The sequence below is a fragment of the Choristoneura fumiferana genome, chromosome 18 (genome assembly GCF_025370935.1).
Source record: "Choristoneura fumiferana chromosome 18, NRCan_CFum_1, whole genome shotgun sequence".
Classification (NCBI taxonomy): Eukaryota; Metazoa; Arthropoda; class Insecta; order Lepidoptera; family Tortricidae; genus Choristoneura; species Choristoneura fumiferana.
Window position 1 is genome coordinate 4,589,027 of NC_133489.1, and position 14,717 is coordinate 4,603,743.

A 14,717-nucleotide genomic window follows, 5' to 3' on the forward strand; every position below is an offset into this window, starting at 1 on the left:
TCTGGACCAATGGAGATATTTGATGTTTAGATAATACCAAAATGCACTACCTTCTTGCTACTATTTGATACTTAACTATTCTGACGTCAGGATGTTTGGCCCACTTTTTTCATATAGTTGAAGAGAACACAACTAATTTATCTCTTTGTAAATATTTACTACCTTTTTAGTACCACAATGCGTCCCTCTTGTCGTTAAGCTAAATAAAGCTTTAATATTGCCCAATATTCAGCCAGGATGAAGTTATATTAGACATTATAGAACAGGGTTTGGTGTTTTTACTTTATAGCACCTTATTTCCAGATCTTAATTATTTGTAAACAAAAACAAATAAGACCAGTATATCAAAAATAATTTTATTTCATTGTATACATAAACAGCTGCAATCTCATGATTAAATCTCAGACAATCAATGTGACAAAAGTATATCTTATAATAGGAGCTCCCAAACTGCTATATTTTTTTTATAAAGGTGAAAAAACAGTAAAAAGTTACGACCTGTAAAGAGAGTCGCAGTATTAAAAAGATTGGGAACCCCTGTCCTACAATTTGTTTGCGATATACCCAGTGCCACGTTTATGAAGGGAATGTCTTATCCACCACCAACTATTTGCATAAAAAAGTGTAAATAAATCTATCATACAATAACACCAGTTCAAATAAAATTGGAATCATTGTCAATGGGATTTGTATAAACAATAGGTACACATTTGTTTTTAAATATACAGCGTGCATTTTTGTTACAACTACAAACTTTAAGGGTAGTTAGTAAAGACCCTAATAAACATACTTTCATAAAAAAAAATACTTATTTTTCTACATAAAATAAATTCGCGTGCCATGCATCACTTTGTTTTTATGGGTGTAGTTAATGTACGACTTGTTAATGCACGCTTAAATAATGCACGGCTTGATAATCCGTGCTTAACCCCCCCCCCCGAACCACCCCCACCGCCCCCTACCACCCCCTACCAAACTAGCAGGGAACCAATAATGTACGCGCCATAATCTACGACGTGATAATCTGAAGCATTATGTCTTCCGATTATCATGCCTTAAGATTTCCGTGATTGAAATAAAAAAAAACCTAACGAAGGCGAGAGCGGCGAGCGAGGCTGCCGCCCTTCAACCTAACCCGGCCAGGTCGGATCAGCTCCGACTATATCGATCTCGCTCGCTGCGCTCGCTCGATCCGCGGCGAAAAATGTCTGTTCATTCGAATCGATTGAATTCTGATTATCACGTCGTATATTATCACTACGTACATTACAGCGCGCGCAATATTTTGTACGCCCTGATAATTCGCAACCATGATAATGTACTGCATGATAATCGGAAGCAATAACGCTTCGGATTATCATGTCGTACATTAATGCGAGTACATTCAGAGTTGTACATTATTGTTTCCCAGCGTTACATACATTACTGATCGAAAAAAAAATACGATGTGGTAGTTAATGCTCCACTTAGAATTTATTGCAATATTGCTTTGCTTCACAACGTTAAAACTAACGTCTGCTTACTTTTTGTTTGTATAAAAAATGCACACTGTAAACACACATAAAACACACTAGTTTGTGAATGAAATGCGGAGCATATTATAGATTCATTCTACATTTAATGACAATGCAGAGTAACGTTAATAAGAAATGCTTGTTAAAAGTGTTCTTTCCACTAGTCCCTTTGACAATGATTCTACTTATAAATAATAGTAACACCTCAGCCGCTCTAAATATTAACGTGTTCATAATTTTTCTTCTTGATGCTTTCAATCACCATTTAACATTGTCACCTATGGTTATGGTAACTATGACAGGTACCGGCACATGTTTTACCTAGATCGTGCCGGTCGAATGTCAAGATAGCGTTGTCCCCCTTAAACGCTTCTTGATAAGCCACTGTAGGTTGATTCGGAATTTACTGTATATAATGATATAAGCTAGAGTTAAGTCGCATTAATAGAGTTTGAAGTCAGTCTTTTCATTCTCCAAATACCCCTACAGTAAATAACGCCAATATGTAGTCTGTAGACGTCTGGGTTCGATTCCCGCGTCGGGGCAGATATTTGTATGAAAAATACGAATGTTTGTTCTCGGGTCTTGGGTGTTTAATATGTATTTAAGTATATATCTATCTATATAATTATATTTATCCGTTGCTTAGTACCCATAACACAAGCTTTGCTAAGCTTACTTTGGGACTAGGTTAATTGGTGTGAATTGTCCCGTGATATTTATTTATTTATTTAGACGTCTAGCGTAAGTTTTTGACACAGGTAGCCGCTACTACCGCAGTCAATGATAATGCTACAAAGGTTATAAAGAGCGTGGGTCACATTTGCTTTTTATTATTAGTGCTTTAATCTCAAAATACAATCTAAATACACGTACTACAGATACAAACGGCTACATTCACGGCATACTGTAAAAGTGAAAGTTTTGCAAGATAGCTGCCTTAGTTTCTTTTTTTACCACATTCAATAAGATTTTTATCGCATTGTAATCAGTGAAATTATTAATTGATATTTTATCTCAGCCCTATAACCCCCCGAGTTCTGACTTTTAACAGATGAAGTGCTTAAAACCTAGACATGAGTCACCAATTTTGTGATTTTAAATATTGTTTAAAATTCTTCATTCAATGAATAATTTGTGCTTCGTAAAGTACATTCGCCCGTTATTCTTAGTGTTAATTTGTTCTTTATATAGTACACGAGTATTGAAGAGGCTAGGCTGCCACAATTGTCATGATGTCGCGGGGAGTCCATGGGTGGAAGTAATAAAAATGGTTCTACAGTCTACGTACCACTTTAAACTGAAGGCGTTCGAGACGTTTTATTGACGTCTGCTGCGACAGGGACAGTAAATATAGGACCCACGCTAGCTGACGCAGTTTGCACAGAGCGGGTGTACGCCTATTGAAAAATATAATGAGCAGCGCTAAGTGCACGCGCATGCGACGGATGTTTCCTGCACCCGCGCCCGCTCCGTGCAACTGAAGCGCTGTTCCAGAGACGTTTTTTTTATTGACGTTCTTCGAGCTGGCGATGCAGGGAACAGAAGTAAATGAAAGGTACCTACTTTACGCTAGAAGCTGACGCAGTTTGCGAGTAGTACGTTCGAGTACCGTAGGTTAGGTACCGGCTCTCATTGAGAAAATGATAGTGTGACGGCGATGAGCAGCCGCTAAGTGCACGCGCATCTGCGAATATTCAGGATGTTTCCTGCGCCCGCGCCCGCTCCGTGCACCGGCGCCAGCTAGCGTAGGCCCAAAAGACCTAGTTATTTTTAGTTCGTTACTTGGACTTATGCTTATGATCCTCGGTGGCATATCACAGTTTCCCCTGCATGAAAGGTTTGAGATACTTGTGGAAGCTTTCGTTGACGGGTTCAGCGTTGAGCGGACTCTTCATAGCTTCGTCCATCAGGCGCTCGTACACGCGGCCGTCGTACGCGCCGAGGGCGGAGTTAAGGATCTATGCAAAAAAGGTTACTGTAGGTGCCGGAAATATAAGTTACAACGATATACCTGGGCTGCAGTATGTGTGATGGTGGAAGGCACCATAACATTTGAGCATATCAATAGCAATGTGTACTACATATAGTACACCGAAAATAAAGCGTAATCTAGGCGCCAAATTGGAATCTCTAGCCTCGTGTGAGGTCGACGAAAATGACAACCGTGTGTTATTCATAAGAAGAACTAAAAGAGCATGTGATGTATCTTTATAAAATCATTGTAAGACAGTGCATCGCCATGGCAATCGCCATTTTTTCCGGCAGCGTCATGTCAGTTGTCATTCGCACGTGAGTGAGAAAGAATGAATTTTCCTGTCATTGTATACTCCAGTTGTGACGCAACTAGGTATTCGTTGGATCGGTGCCGGTGCTAAACCCAACAGGGTTATAGGAAGTGCACAAAAAAAAATGTTGACAAATGACAAGTATCAAACCATAGAATCGTCTGCACTCACCTCGTCTTTGATATCGAACGCGTCGACCAGCCCCACGGCGTTAACTCGCAACTTGATCAAAAGGTCTTCGTACCACGCTTGCAACTGCTCTATGTCTCGCTCAGATATCGACGTGAACTATACAAACAAAACAAGCTTACTTTACATAACGCTAAAGGTAATTGACAAAACTAAAAAGAACTAGTAACATAAAAATAAAATTTAAAAATAGTCTCAGTGGCCATAGTAAAAGAGGACAAGTAATTTCACTACGAACAAAAGTACATCGCGCGGCTTAAATGTGTGCGCGCCGGTTGGCGCCGGTACACACACACACTGATAATTTAAGATGATTTTAGCTCGATTGTCTTGCGTTCACTTCGCGAGATGATCACCTTTTACGTTCACGTACTCGTATTTTTGGATTAGGTATAGTTATAAATTAGTAGTATATAAATAAGTGTAGTGTGATAGTTTCGTGCAAGGACACATAAAAAAAGATAAACATATAAACAATATAGTTTAATAGTATTGTGTAGGTAAACATTAGTAGTATGTATACAGTCGCCATCACCATTCCGGTGAATTTATAAATAATATTTTAAAATCTAGTATAATAATAATAATATAACGGCATAGAATCTGTCTGGTTTCTCTAGACATTAGACAATTTTAAGTTCAATTTCGTACTAAAATTATTTGCCGGTAGGTAAATAATCTAAAGTAGACGTCGACAACCCTAAGCGTCCGCGCCTGAGTAGGCAGTTAAGTCTCCTAAAGGGTCGGAGTGGACTTACTTCTCCTCTTTTACAATGCCGTGGCATTGTGCTCAAAAGACTTGATGGTAGGGATGCTAATTCGTTAAGAGAGATAGTTACCAGCCCTTAGGCCGCCAGCCGCTTTTGCAACTCTCCCATCATTACTCCGGACTATTCTTGCAATGACGTCGCAATATGGTAGTTTGGGGAGTAATTGGAATGGTGTTAATCTAATCTATTGGTGTCCCACGGAATAAAAATTAAAAATATGGCATGCCATGCTATATAAATTCAAATCGGCACTCGGTGCAATAATAAATAACTTTCTGCTTGGTGCAACAATCTACTATTAACGCGCTTCGTCCTTGCCATTTTTTTTCGATTGACAAAAGAACCTTTTTACGCAAGAAACTACTCAATTAGAGCACCACAAGTCAACGACAGCGGTGGGGCAGTACCCTAGTAATCTGGAGAAACATATTCTCCATTATTCCTCACTCACCCGCAGCAGGTCGCCAACGCGTTGGAGGGCCCAGAATACAACATACAAGTCCACCAGCTGCAAAAGCACTTGCCGCAGCGCTGGAGAAGTAGCCTTCACAAGATTCTCCGTCTCTTCGAAGTATGTGGACAGGATGAACGCGCGACAATGGGCCTGAAAAGTTAAAATTTTGGTTTAGAAATCTTTTAAATATTGCTTTTTCGAAACTGAGGCTGGATGTATAAGCGTCTGTGAGTCGTGACTTATGATCTACACCAGAGGGTCCCAAACTTATTTCGTCTAACGCCTACTTTACTACAAAATCAGTTTTTTTTTAGCGCCCCCCTTTTTTCATTACCTTAAAAACCTCAATAACATTATTAGTCTCGCCTAACGGAGGCACATAGGTGAAGATTTTTTCTGGGCCCCTTACCGTCCTCCCCCCCCCCCCCTATAGAAATAATACTCTGTAGATAGGTGAAGTTAGCATGGTTGAGGCATACCTCTGAAGCGGCGGTTAGTTGCACGGATGTCATGTTCCACGCGTCCTCATAGGTCATGCCGTTTTTCTGTCGCTTCTCGATGTTTGCCACACACTGTGCGATCTTACTGCAAAGGAGATGACGCATTCCAATAAATGACAACACTTAAGGTCACAGCTCATTAGGGCCACCCGGCACCGGACCAGCACCGCCTCGACTTTCGGTGTCCACTCGTCGATAGGTGGTCCACGGGTGGACGCCGCGTTGCCAACGAGTGGACCTCGCGTGGTCCACGAATTTCCTAGTAGTCACTATGACGGCGAGCAGCGGGCTGTCACCGAGTGGTCCACTCGCCGTCCGCGCGTGGCAACATCGTAGAGTTGATGTAGTGAGCGCAAACACATACAAATCCATATGAAGAATACTAACCGCTCGAGGCGAGGCGGTGCTGGTCGGTGCCGGGTGGCTATAATGAGCCGTGCTCTTTTTAAACCCTATTTAGACGATGCAAGAACTTGCATACGAGTTGCGGACTATTGAGAGGCAATGAATTCAGTTCAAACAAAAACCGCAATGTAGCGAAACTTCTATACAATTTCTCGCATTGTTTAAATGGAGGTTAAGGCACAGCGCCACGGAGCTTTAGGGTCGGTCGGGGTCAGATGGTCAAATTCTAGTTATTTTGTCGCAAACAAAACAATGGCTTATTTTTTGTAAAATACTCGTAATAAAATCGATCTTTGTCGCATAAAGATATTTTTCTTTAGCTTGTATTGTGTCCCACTGCTGGGCAAAAGCCTCCCTTTTTACTGCCCGAAGAAGGGTTATTTCTTCTTTTTTTTCTCTTTTGGCCAACTCTTGCCAGTCTGAAGTCTAGTAGATCGTCCCGCCAACTCCTAGGTCTGCCTCTGCTCTGGTGCCCGTCGCATGGAACCCAATCGGCGTTACTTTTAGCCCAGCGATCCGAAAGATTAAAATCAATTATACCTAAATACCAAATTTTATTTTTTTATTTAGAAAAATATCTGCTAATGTCCTAGATCCAGCCTAGGGCCCAGTGGGGGGTTATGCCCCCCGGTACCTGGTAATAAACAGTACTGACCCTGCCGCGACCCTCTGGAAGCCTCCTATGATCCCCTGGATAGTGTTCTCCCAGGGCGGGGACCGGCGGCCGGCGCTCACTTTGCCGATGTACGCTACTGTGGGGGTCAGCGCGTGGCCCCCCATCGCCTGCTGCCACGCCTTCACTAGGTACCTAGAATTAAGAGAATTGGTCAAGGACCCGGATAACAGTGGCGTAACTAGGCGGTGCAAAGACTTAATTGCAAAACCGTTTTCGTATTTTTACTGAAGATGTTATTTTAATTCAATAATCGCAACTTTATCCTATCTAACCCGGGTGGGCTGGCCCGTCCGTACACAGTGTTACCACCTCAGCGATTTTCTCGCTAAAGATGGCTACATTAGTGACTTTTTTTATTCAGTTTCCACATATTCAGCGACATTTAGAGTGAGAGTCAGAATGGCGGGTGTGCCTTTACAAATACAAATAAAAAACCACTATACTAGAAAAACCCTTACCATTTAGAGTAAATTTCTGGAATATTGGATTTTTTTCAATATTTGCTGTACTCAACTTCCTTGCTCGCTGCTGTTTGGGACCTGTATAAAGTCATCAACATACCTAGCGGTCTGCAGATGCAGCACGGTATTCTCTCCCTCGTAGGTGCAGGCGGCGGTGACCAACCCATACATGAGCGGTAAACTAGAAGACATCATGTAGCCGTGCCCGCCGCATGACAGCCGGCATCGCTCCACGCACTCTGCCGCGTCGGCCGTGCTTACTGCTTTCAGGCAGCACGAGAGGGCATGCAACTGGAAAGGAGGTAGTAGTTAAACTTGGGATTCCTTCCTAATTCAATTGGTCATATTCAAAATGCGAGCGACACTTTCCAAACTGGTCATTCTCACGCAGTATGTAACGTTATTGTACTGTACATGTTCTACATTCAGCTGCCGTTAAGCCAACATGCCCTATAATCGTAATAACATTGTGATGAATGAGTGACTTGGATACACAACATAGGTAGGTACTAAAGAAGAGTAGAGGCAAACAACAGGCGGCCTTAAGTTACAGAGCGATCTCTTCCAATTCTTTCGAGCAGTTGAAAATGTGAAATAGACATATGCAATGAACAATGAATGGATAACCATTTCTAATTTATTAATTTCAATTCAGTTTTTTTTTCCAATTTCATGTTGAAATTATTCTGTTGTAATGTTAACAAGTGTATTAATGGTAATGTCTATAAAAGAAATAGATGATTTTTCTTTCATATTTATCGGTTTTAAACTACTTAATTGACGAACTGAGACTTATTTTGCGGAAGGAAATCCAAACTAATATTATAAATGCGAAAGTGTGTTTGTGTGTTTGTCCGTCTTTCACGCCGTAACGGAGCGACGGATCGACGTGATTTTTGGTATAGAGATAATTTATGGGCCCGAGAGTGACATAGGCTACTTTTTATCCCGGAAAAATGCACAGTTCCCGAGGGAACAGCGCGCGATAACCGAATACCACGCGGGCGGAGCCGCGGGCAAAAGCTAGTATTAAATATTTTGGGTGAGGGTTTGGATCTCAAGAAGGAATCAATTAGGAGCCTCACAAACGCTTCTAAGAAAACTAGCAAACGAAGACATTGCTGGATACCGTAGCAAACAATACTGCCACCACAGATACAAATCGTTTTTAACTTGAACGGATCGTTCTCACGTTCGACAAGACTCGCACAGCAAAAGTTGAGAGGGTGTTCTCATTAGCGATTGTCATTCAATGAGGGCTATCGTTTTTTGTCTTTCTAGATGGCGCCACTGTTGCGTGAGGTTTTTAAGTGTGGCTTACAAAGTCTGTTATTACGGGCGTGAAAACAAAGTTTAGATTAAAATCATATTTAATACACCTTAAAACCGTACCATAAAATATCGAGCAACCACAGTGTTGCGTAGTCCCGTTTTGTTCGGAAAAAAAGGGAGGACAAAAGTTACCGAAAGACAAAACTGTCTCAAAACACAGACATTCATTGCCCCGTAACGCATAATTGCCATCTCACCCAAAAACTATGAGATTTGACATTTCGGAGCTCACGCTACACTAGCGCCTCTAGCGGCGAATTCATACGCGATAGCCCTCATTCGTGAACCGATTTAAGTTAAACTATAATCGCCTCGTGAGAATCCCGCTTTAGGTACCTCAGGCAGCCGGTCGAGGTCGCCGCTCTCCAACTCGGCCGTAACGTTATTGTACATGTTCCACATCCAGCTGCCGCTAAGCCGTAGCGCGTGCACTGTTGCGATGCCGATTATCAACTTGTGCTGCTGTGTCACGTACTCTAGGATCTGAGGTTCTGGTTCACTGTTGACAAAAAAAAGGTCAAAGTCAAAGTCAAATATCTTTATTCCAATTTAGGCTATACAAGCACTTATGAATGTCAAAAAAATCTACCACCGGTTCGGAATAACCTTGCTGAGAAGAGTCTGGCAAGAAACTCAACGAGGTATATAATATATTTTTTACAATATTATTAAATGATATCTATAAATCACAAGTATTTAACACAACTTTATTTTTAAACACAGTAGGTTCGCTATTTGAAGGGATCGCTAATGCGGATCGGAATTATTTCCAAATATCCCTGTCCATGATATAATCATTAACTTTATAATACGCCTTTGATATTAATGTCTTCTTGACAATAGATCTGAATTTTGTATCCGTTTCATTTATAATATTTTTTGGAATTTTATTTTAAAAACGTATGCAATTTCCCAGAAACGACTTTTTGGTTTAAGCCAGTCTGTAAGATGGAACTTTAAGCTTCCCTGTGTTTCTAGTAGCCTTTGGCTTGTCGACGTTAGTGGGAAGTCTTTCTCATACCAATTTTAACTTTTTTTTTACAAATGATTCGTTTCACAAACGAGATATTTGGCCAAATGCATTTTATTCTGAAACTGTGAACTATATCAAGGCTATTATGCAGAACCCTATAAGTGGTTGGTTTTGTAAAATAAAAATCCTGCACCATTTATAAGCCGTGGTGGCCTAGTGGCTTGACCTATCGCCTCTCAAGCAGAGGGTCGTGGGTTCAAATTCAAACCCCGGCTCGCACCTCTGAGTTTTTCGAAATTCATGTGCGGAATTACATTTGAAATTTACCACGAGCTTTGCGGTGAAGGAAAACATCGTGAGGAAACCTGCACAAAACCTGCGAAGCAATTCAATGGTGCGTCTGTAGTTCCAATCCGCACTGGGCCCGCGTGGGAACTACGGCCCAAGCCCTCTTCTTCTGAGAGGAGGCCTATGCCCAGCAGTGGGACGTATATAGGCGGGGATGATGATGAAACCTATCATTATACGTCGTTGATGACGGCCTCTAAGGCTTTCCGCCAATGTCAGTAGATTGTCTGCCCTTGACAATCTACTGACATTGGCGGAAAGCCTTAGAACGACTCTTGAGAACGATCTACGAAAAAACTTACAGCTAAAAACATATCTGAAAAATCATCGATTTTAATGAAAATTTGCACTTAAGTTGAATATTTCGCAAACAAATCACTGAATCGAAAAATCGTCTTAGCAAACCCGTAATGGTTTTAAAAGACCAATCCAACGATACCCCACACTATAGGGTTGGATGAGAAAAAATCACCCCCACTCTACGTCTATGGGAGGTTCCCTAAAAAAAATTTTATAATTCTATAATTATGTAAACTATGCCGACTAAATAAGTACAATAAAAAAATTTTTTTTTTAATATATTATGTGCAAAATTACAGCTTTCTAGCATTGATAGTCCCTGAGCAAAGCCGGGGGACGGACAGAACAGACATGGCAAAACTATAAGGGTTCCGTTTTTGCCATTTTGGCTCCGGAACCCTAAAAACGGAGGAGGTTCTCAAGTCGACTCGTTATATTTTTTTATGTATGACCAGGCATAACTTTTTACATAGTAGTTTGATTTTGATTTTTTTTTTATTGGAAAGCGTATACATACCCCGAGGGTGGTCCCATTAAAATTTGGAAAAAATATTCCTACCCTAAGGGTAGGTAAACAGGGGATGATTGATTGTTTAGTCACTGATTGTACTGTATGACCAGACCTTTTTACAGAGTATTCCGATTTTCATAAATCTTTTTTTATTGGATAGGGTATACCTTGAAGTTGGCATTATATAAATTTGGAAAAAAAATACTCCAAGTGTGACAAAAAAGGTATAAAATAAAAACTTATTAACAAAAAAATGTAACCGTCGAAAAAACGGAAAACCAAAAAATAATAAAGTTAAATATGTACTTAGGTATATGTAAGTAAAGTATACCTAGGTAGCAGTTTGAAGTCGGTGTCTCAGCACGAGCCAGGAGGAGTGATAGAAGCCCATCAGGTAGACGTCTATAGGTCCACTCCTCCTGACCAGTGCTGAAGCACCGACTTCAAACTGGTACCTAGGTATACTTTACTTACATATACCTAAGTATTTAACTTTATTATTTTTTGCTTTTCAGTTTTATCAGCGCTTTAATTTTTTTGTTAGAAAGTTTTTATTTTAGCCATCGATGTTCAATGGATCGGATAGGAAATAATAAACAGATGCAAAGAGCGGCGGACCCAAGCACTGCTTCTTCCACCGAAAGGACATTGTATGTGGATGACATCAGTGACAGGGCTCAAGCTATGTGTGTTATTGCCTGATCCATAGTATTGAACAGAAATGCTTAACCACATATTAACATGCTTAACAAAACGTGCCGCTCATAATTGTTTACTAAAATTATGATATAGATAAAATGATGATTTTGGTTATAATCATTAGATGCTAGATTAAATTCTATCCACAATATAATACTCTACAACCACTTAATCATAACATTCATACAATACAGATTACTTTTTAATGTAGGCACATTAAATCATTCACAACACATCAAATCCATCAAAAACACGTATTTCGAATTCATTCAGTACAGCTTACTAACACGAAAACTTCGAAACATGAAGTGCGCATTGCTCATATTTATATTTCCACATCTATTCAACAGTTGCTTCAGTAAGCAATACAGGGTGTTACTCACTAGTCTAGAACTCTGTAAAGATCCTGCGTTGCCTTATGCGAGCCCAATGCCTTTCCAACTCATATTGGATATCTACAATAGTAGTAAAGGCATTTCATTTGTACGAGGGAACCTCACAGTACCAAAGGACGTCCCAAGCCGGGATCTAAGAGGTATATTGGCGTACGGCGTTGTAACGCGTACAGGCGTCAAATGGTCAGCGACAATGAAAGAGTTGACTTGCAACAGTTTTGTAGCCAAAGTGATTATAGGAAGTTACGGGATACCTTTAAAAGGGTGCATGTTGAAAAAAGGAGTGTATGTATTTAAGGATATTGATGTTGATGCGATGGATTCGGCGTTTTTGGCAGCACCACCGAGGAGCTACGGCTTGTTTGCGGCGCGGGGAACTATTCATAGCAAGAATGAGACGCTGCTATGTTGGGTGTCCCACTTCAAGATATCGCCTTTGAGGAAACAATGAATCAAGTTAACGCAGTTTTGATGAATACTGTAATTTGTAATTGATTTTGTTTATATCTTTATTGGGGCACAAGTGGTAAAAAAAATTACGTAGCAAACAGCATTGTCTAGAAATTGACCACAGGTTATGTATAATAGAATAGTGATGTGGTTATTATTGTTAATAACATGAATGAAAAATAGTGGTTTTTATTATTTGCTGAGAAATAGAATCAGCGTCCTAACCATATGTAAGTATATTTATGAAATGATTTATCGATTGTGGTCGCGTCAAAACTCATACAAAAATTATGTTGTAGAGTTTTTTGACATTGAAAAGTCAACAGTCAATTCACGGGCATATCCAGCGATGACGGCATAGCTAAAAAAAAAATTTTTTTTCGGCCTGCCAATTAAAGGAAATCAAGAAAAAATATTTTATTGCCTAAATTGAATAAAAAACAAACTGATAGTGTCTTTTCCAACCTCGACATTGGCGGAATCATCAATAGTATCAATGGAGCTATACTTTCAAGAATTGAATTGAATTATTGAATAAAAACCGGCCAAGAGCGTGTCGGACACGCCCAAAATAGGGTTCCGCAGCCATTACGAAATAAAAAGTATTATTTTTTTAAGGATTTCGTATTTTATACGGAATCTTCCAAGTTTAGATTTATTTTATACCTTAGGCTGCTATTTACTCTTAAACTACTAATAATTCTCAAGCAAACTTAGTCGTTATAGTTTTCCTTGAAAGTTTGATATACTTATTACCATTCTAATTTTTTTTCAAATTTTTCCACCCACCAGTTTAGATTTTAGAGGGGGGGTACGCTCGATTTTAATGAAAAATTTCCACTTTAAAGTTGAATATTGTGCTCGCACCTCGTGAGTTTTCCGAAATTCATGTGCGAAATTACATTTGAAATTTATCACGAGCTTTACGGTGAAGGAAAACATCGTGAGGAAACCTGCACAAGCCTGCGAAGCAATTCAATGGTGTGTGTGAAGTTCCCAATCCGCACTTGGCCCGCGTGGGAACTACTGCCCAAGCCCTCTCATTCTGAGGGGAGGCCTGTGCCCTGCAGTGGGACGTATATAGGCTGGGATGATGATTGTGCAAACAATCATTGTAGCAACCCCCTAATGATTTTTATACAACGATACCCCACACTACAAGGTTGGATGAGAACAAAAAAAATCACCCCCATTTTACGTCTATGGGAGGTACACTAAAAATTTTTTGCAAAATTACAGCTTTCTAGCATTGATAGTCCCCGAGCAAAGCCGCGGACGGACAGACAGACAGACAGTTAGACAGACATACATGGCGAAACAATAAGGGTTCCGTTTTTGCCATTTTGGCTCTGGAACCCTAAAAACATTTTGACTTTGAAAGTAAGTGGCGAGTTGTCGCTCATTGTAGCATTCTAAGGAGAAGGCTTTTGTTCAACAGTGGACGTCTTCCGGCTAATGATGAGTTAGGCTGCGTTTCCACCAGAGATGTTCGAGGATGCGTTGCGAGGAATGTGTTCGTCATGAACCAAATAGAAACGCTTCATTTACTCGCTCGCTCAGCGCAGCTCTTGGGAACCAGCTCAGCTGCGTGGGATTTTTGTATATACAAACCAAGGGAAAGATGTGTGGAATGTGTTGCAAAGTACTCAATCAGTGCAGTACTTTCATTCTAGTATAGTGCGGGTGACTTGATGCACGTTTCGTTTTACTCAAAAAAAAGTTGCTGGTGTCTAAATATATGGAAGTACGTCTCGGTTGTAGCCTGAATATGACAGGCGTAAAATATTTGAACATAAAGAACTATGTTATACGAAATAATAATAAATAAATATCACGGGACAATTCACACCAATTGACCTAGTCCCAAAGTAAGCTTAGCAAAGCTTGAGTTATGGATGCTAAGCAACGGATAAATATAATATAGATACATACTTAAATACATATTAAACACCTAAGACCCGAGAACAAACATTCGTATTTTTCATACAAATATCTGCCCCGACACGGGAATCGAACCCGGGACCTCAAGCTAAAATAAATGTAAGCTATGAGATTTTTATAATCAATTAATTAAATTCAAAGCACAATTAAGTGAAGAAACGTAATATGCATGTAACGTAACGTTTAGTGACAGGACTCAACGGATCTTAAATTATATCGATATCTATTAATTGGTAAGTAACGAATATTCTTGCAAACTCTGTTTAGAGTGGCAAATAATATTCCAACCTAGTATTTCATCAATATTCTCATCAAAATTAGCGTAATGATCGAATTAATGATAACATTAATTATGATTAAGATTTTAAATTATTAGTTTTATCGACTCAAGTTTTGACACTTTGACTCTCTAAGACTATCACAATATTAACAGCTGTCACCCGCACCATGCTACAATGAAAGTACTGTAGTAGTAGTGCGCGCGTCCCGCTCCCGCCTCACCGCACCCCGG

General features: G+C 40.0%; 1 protein-coding gene across 1 annotated transcript in view; it reads right to left on the minus strand.

Annotated features, from left to right (window-relative positions):
- Nucleotides 1-1,590: 1,590 nt before the first annotated feature.
- Nucleotides 1,591-14,717, minus strand: part of LOC141438440 (acyl-coenzyme A oxidase 1-like) — a 25,968-nt gene continuing 12,841 nt past the window's right edge. The window contains exons 7-14 of the mRNA XM_074102315.1: nt 8,926-9,088; nt 7,358-7,548; nt 6,776-6,928; nt 5,695-5,800; nt 5,213-5,365; nt 3,974-4,090; nt 3,249-3,475; nt 1,591-2,994 (exon numbers count right to left, since the gene is read on the minus strand). Of these exons, the coding sequence (XP_073958416.1) occupies nt 3,332-3,475; nt 3,974-4,090; nt 5,213-5,365; nt 5,695-5,800; nt 6,776-6,928; nt 7,358-7,548; nt 8,926-9,088 (1,027 nt within the window). The 3' untranslated portion in view covers nt 1,591-2,994; nt 3,249-3,331. The remainder of the gene's footprint in view (nt 2,995-3,248; nt 3,476-3,973; nt 4,091-5,212; nt 5,366-5,694; nt 5,801-6,775; nt 6,929-7,357; nt 7,549-8,925; nt 9,089-14,717) is intronic.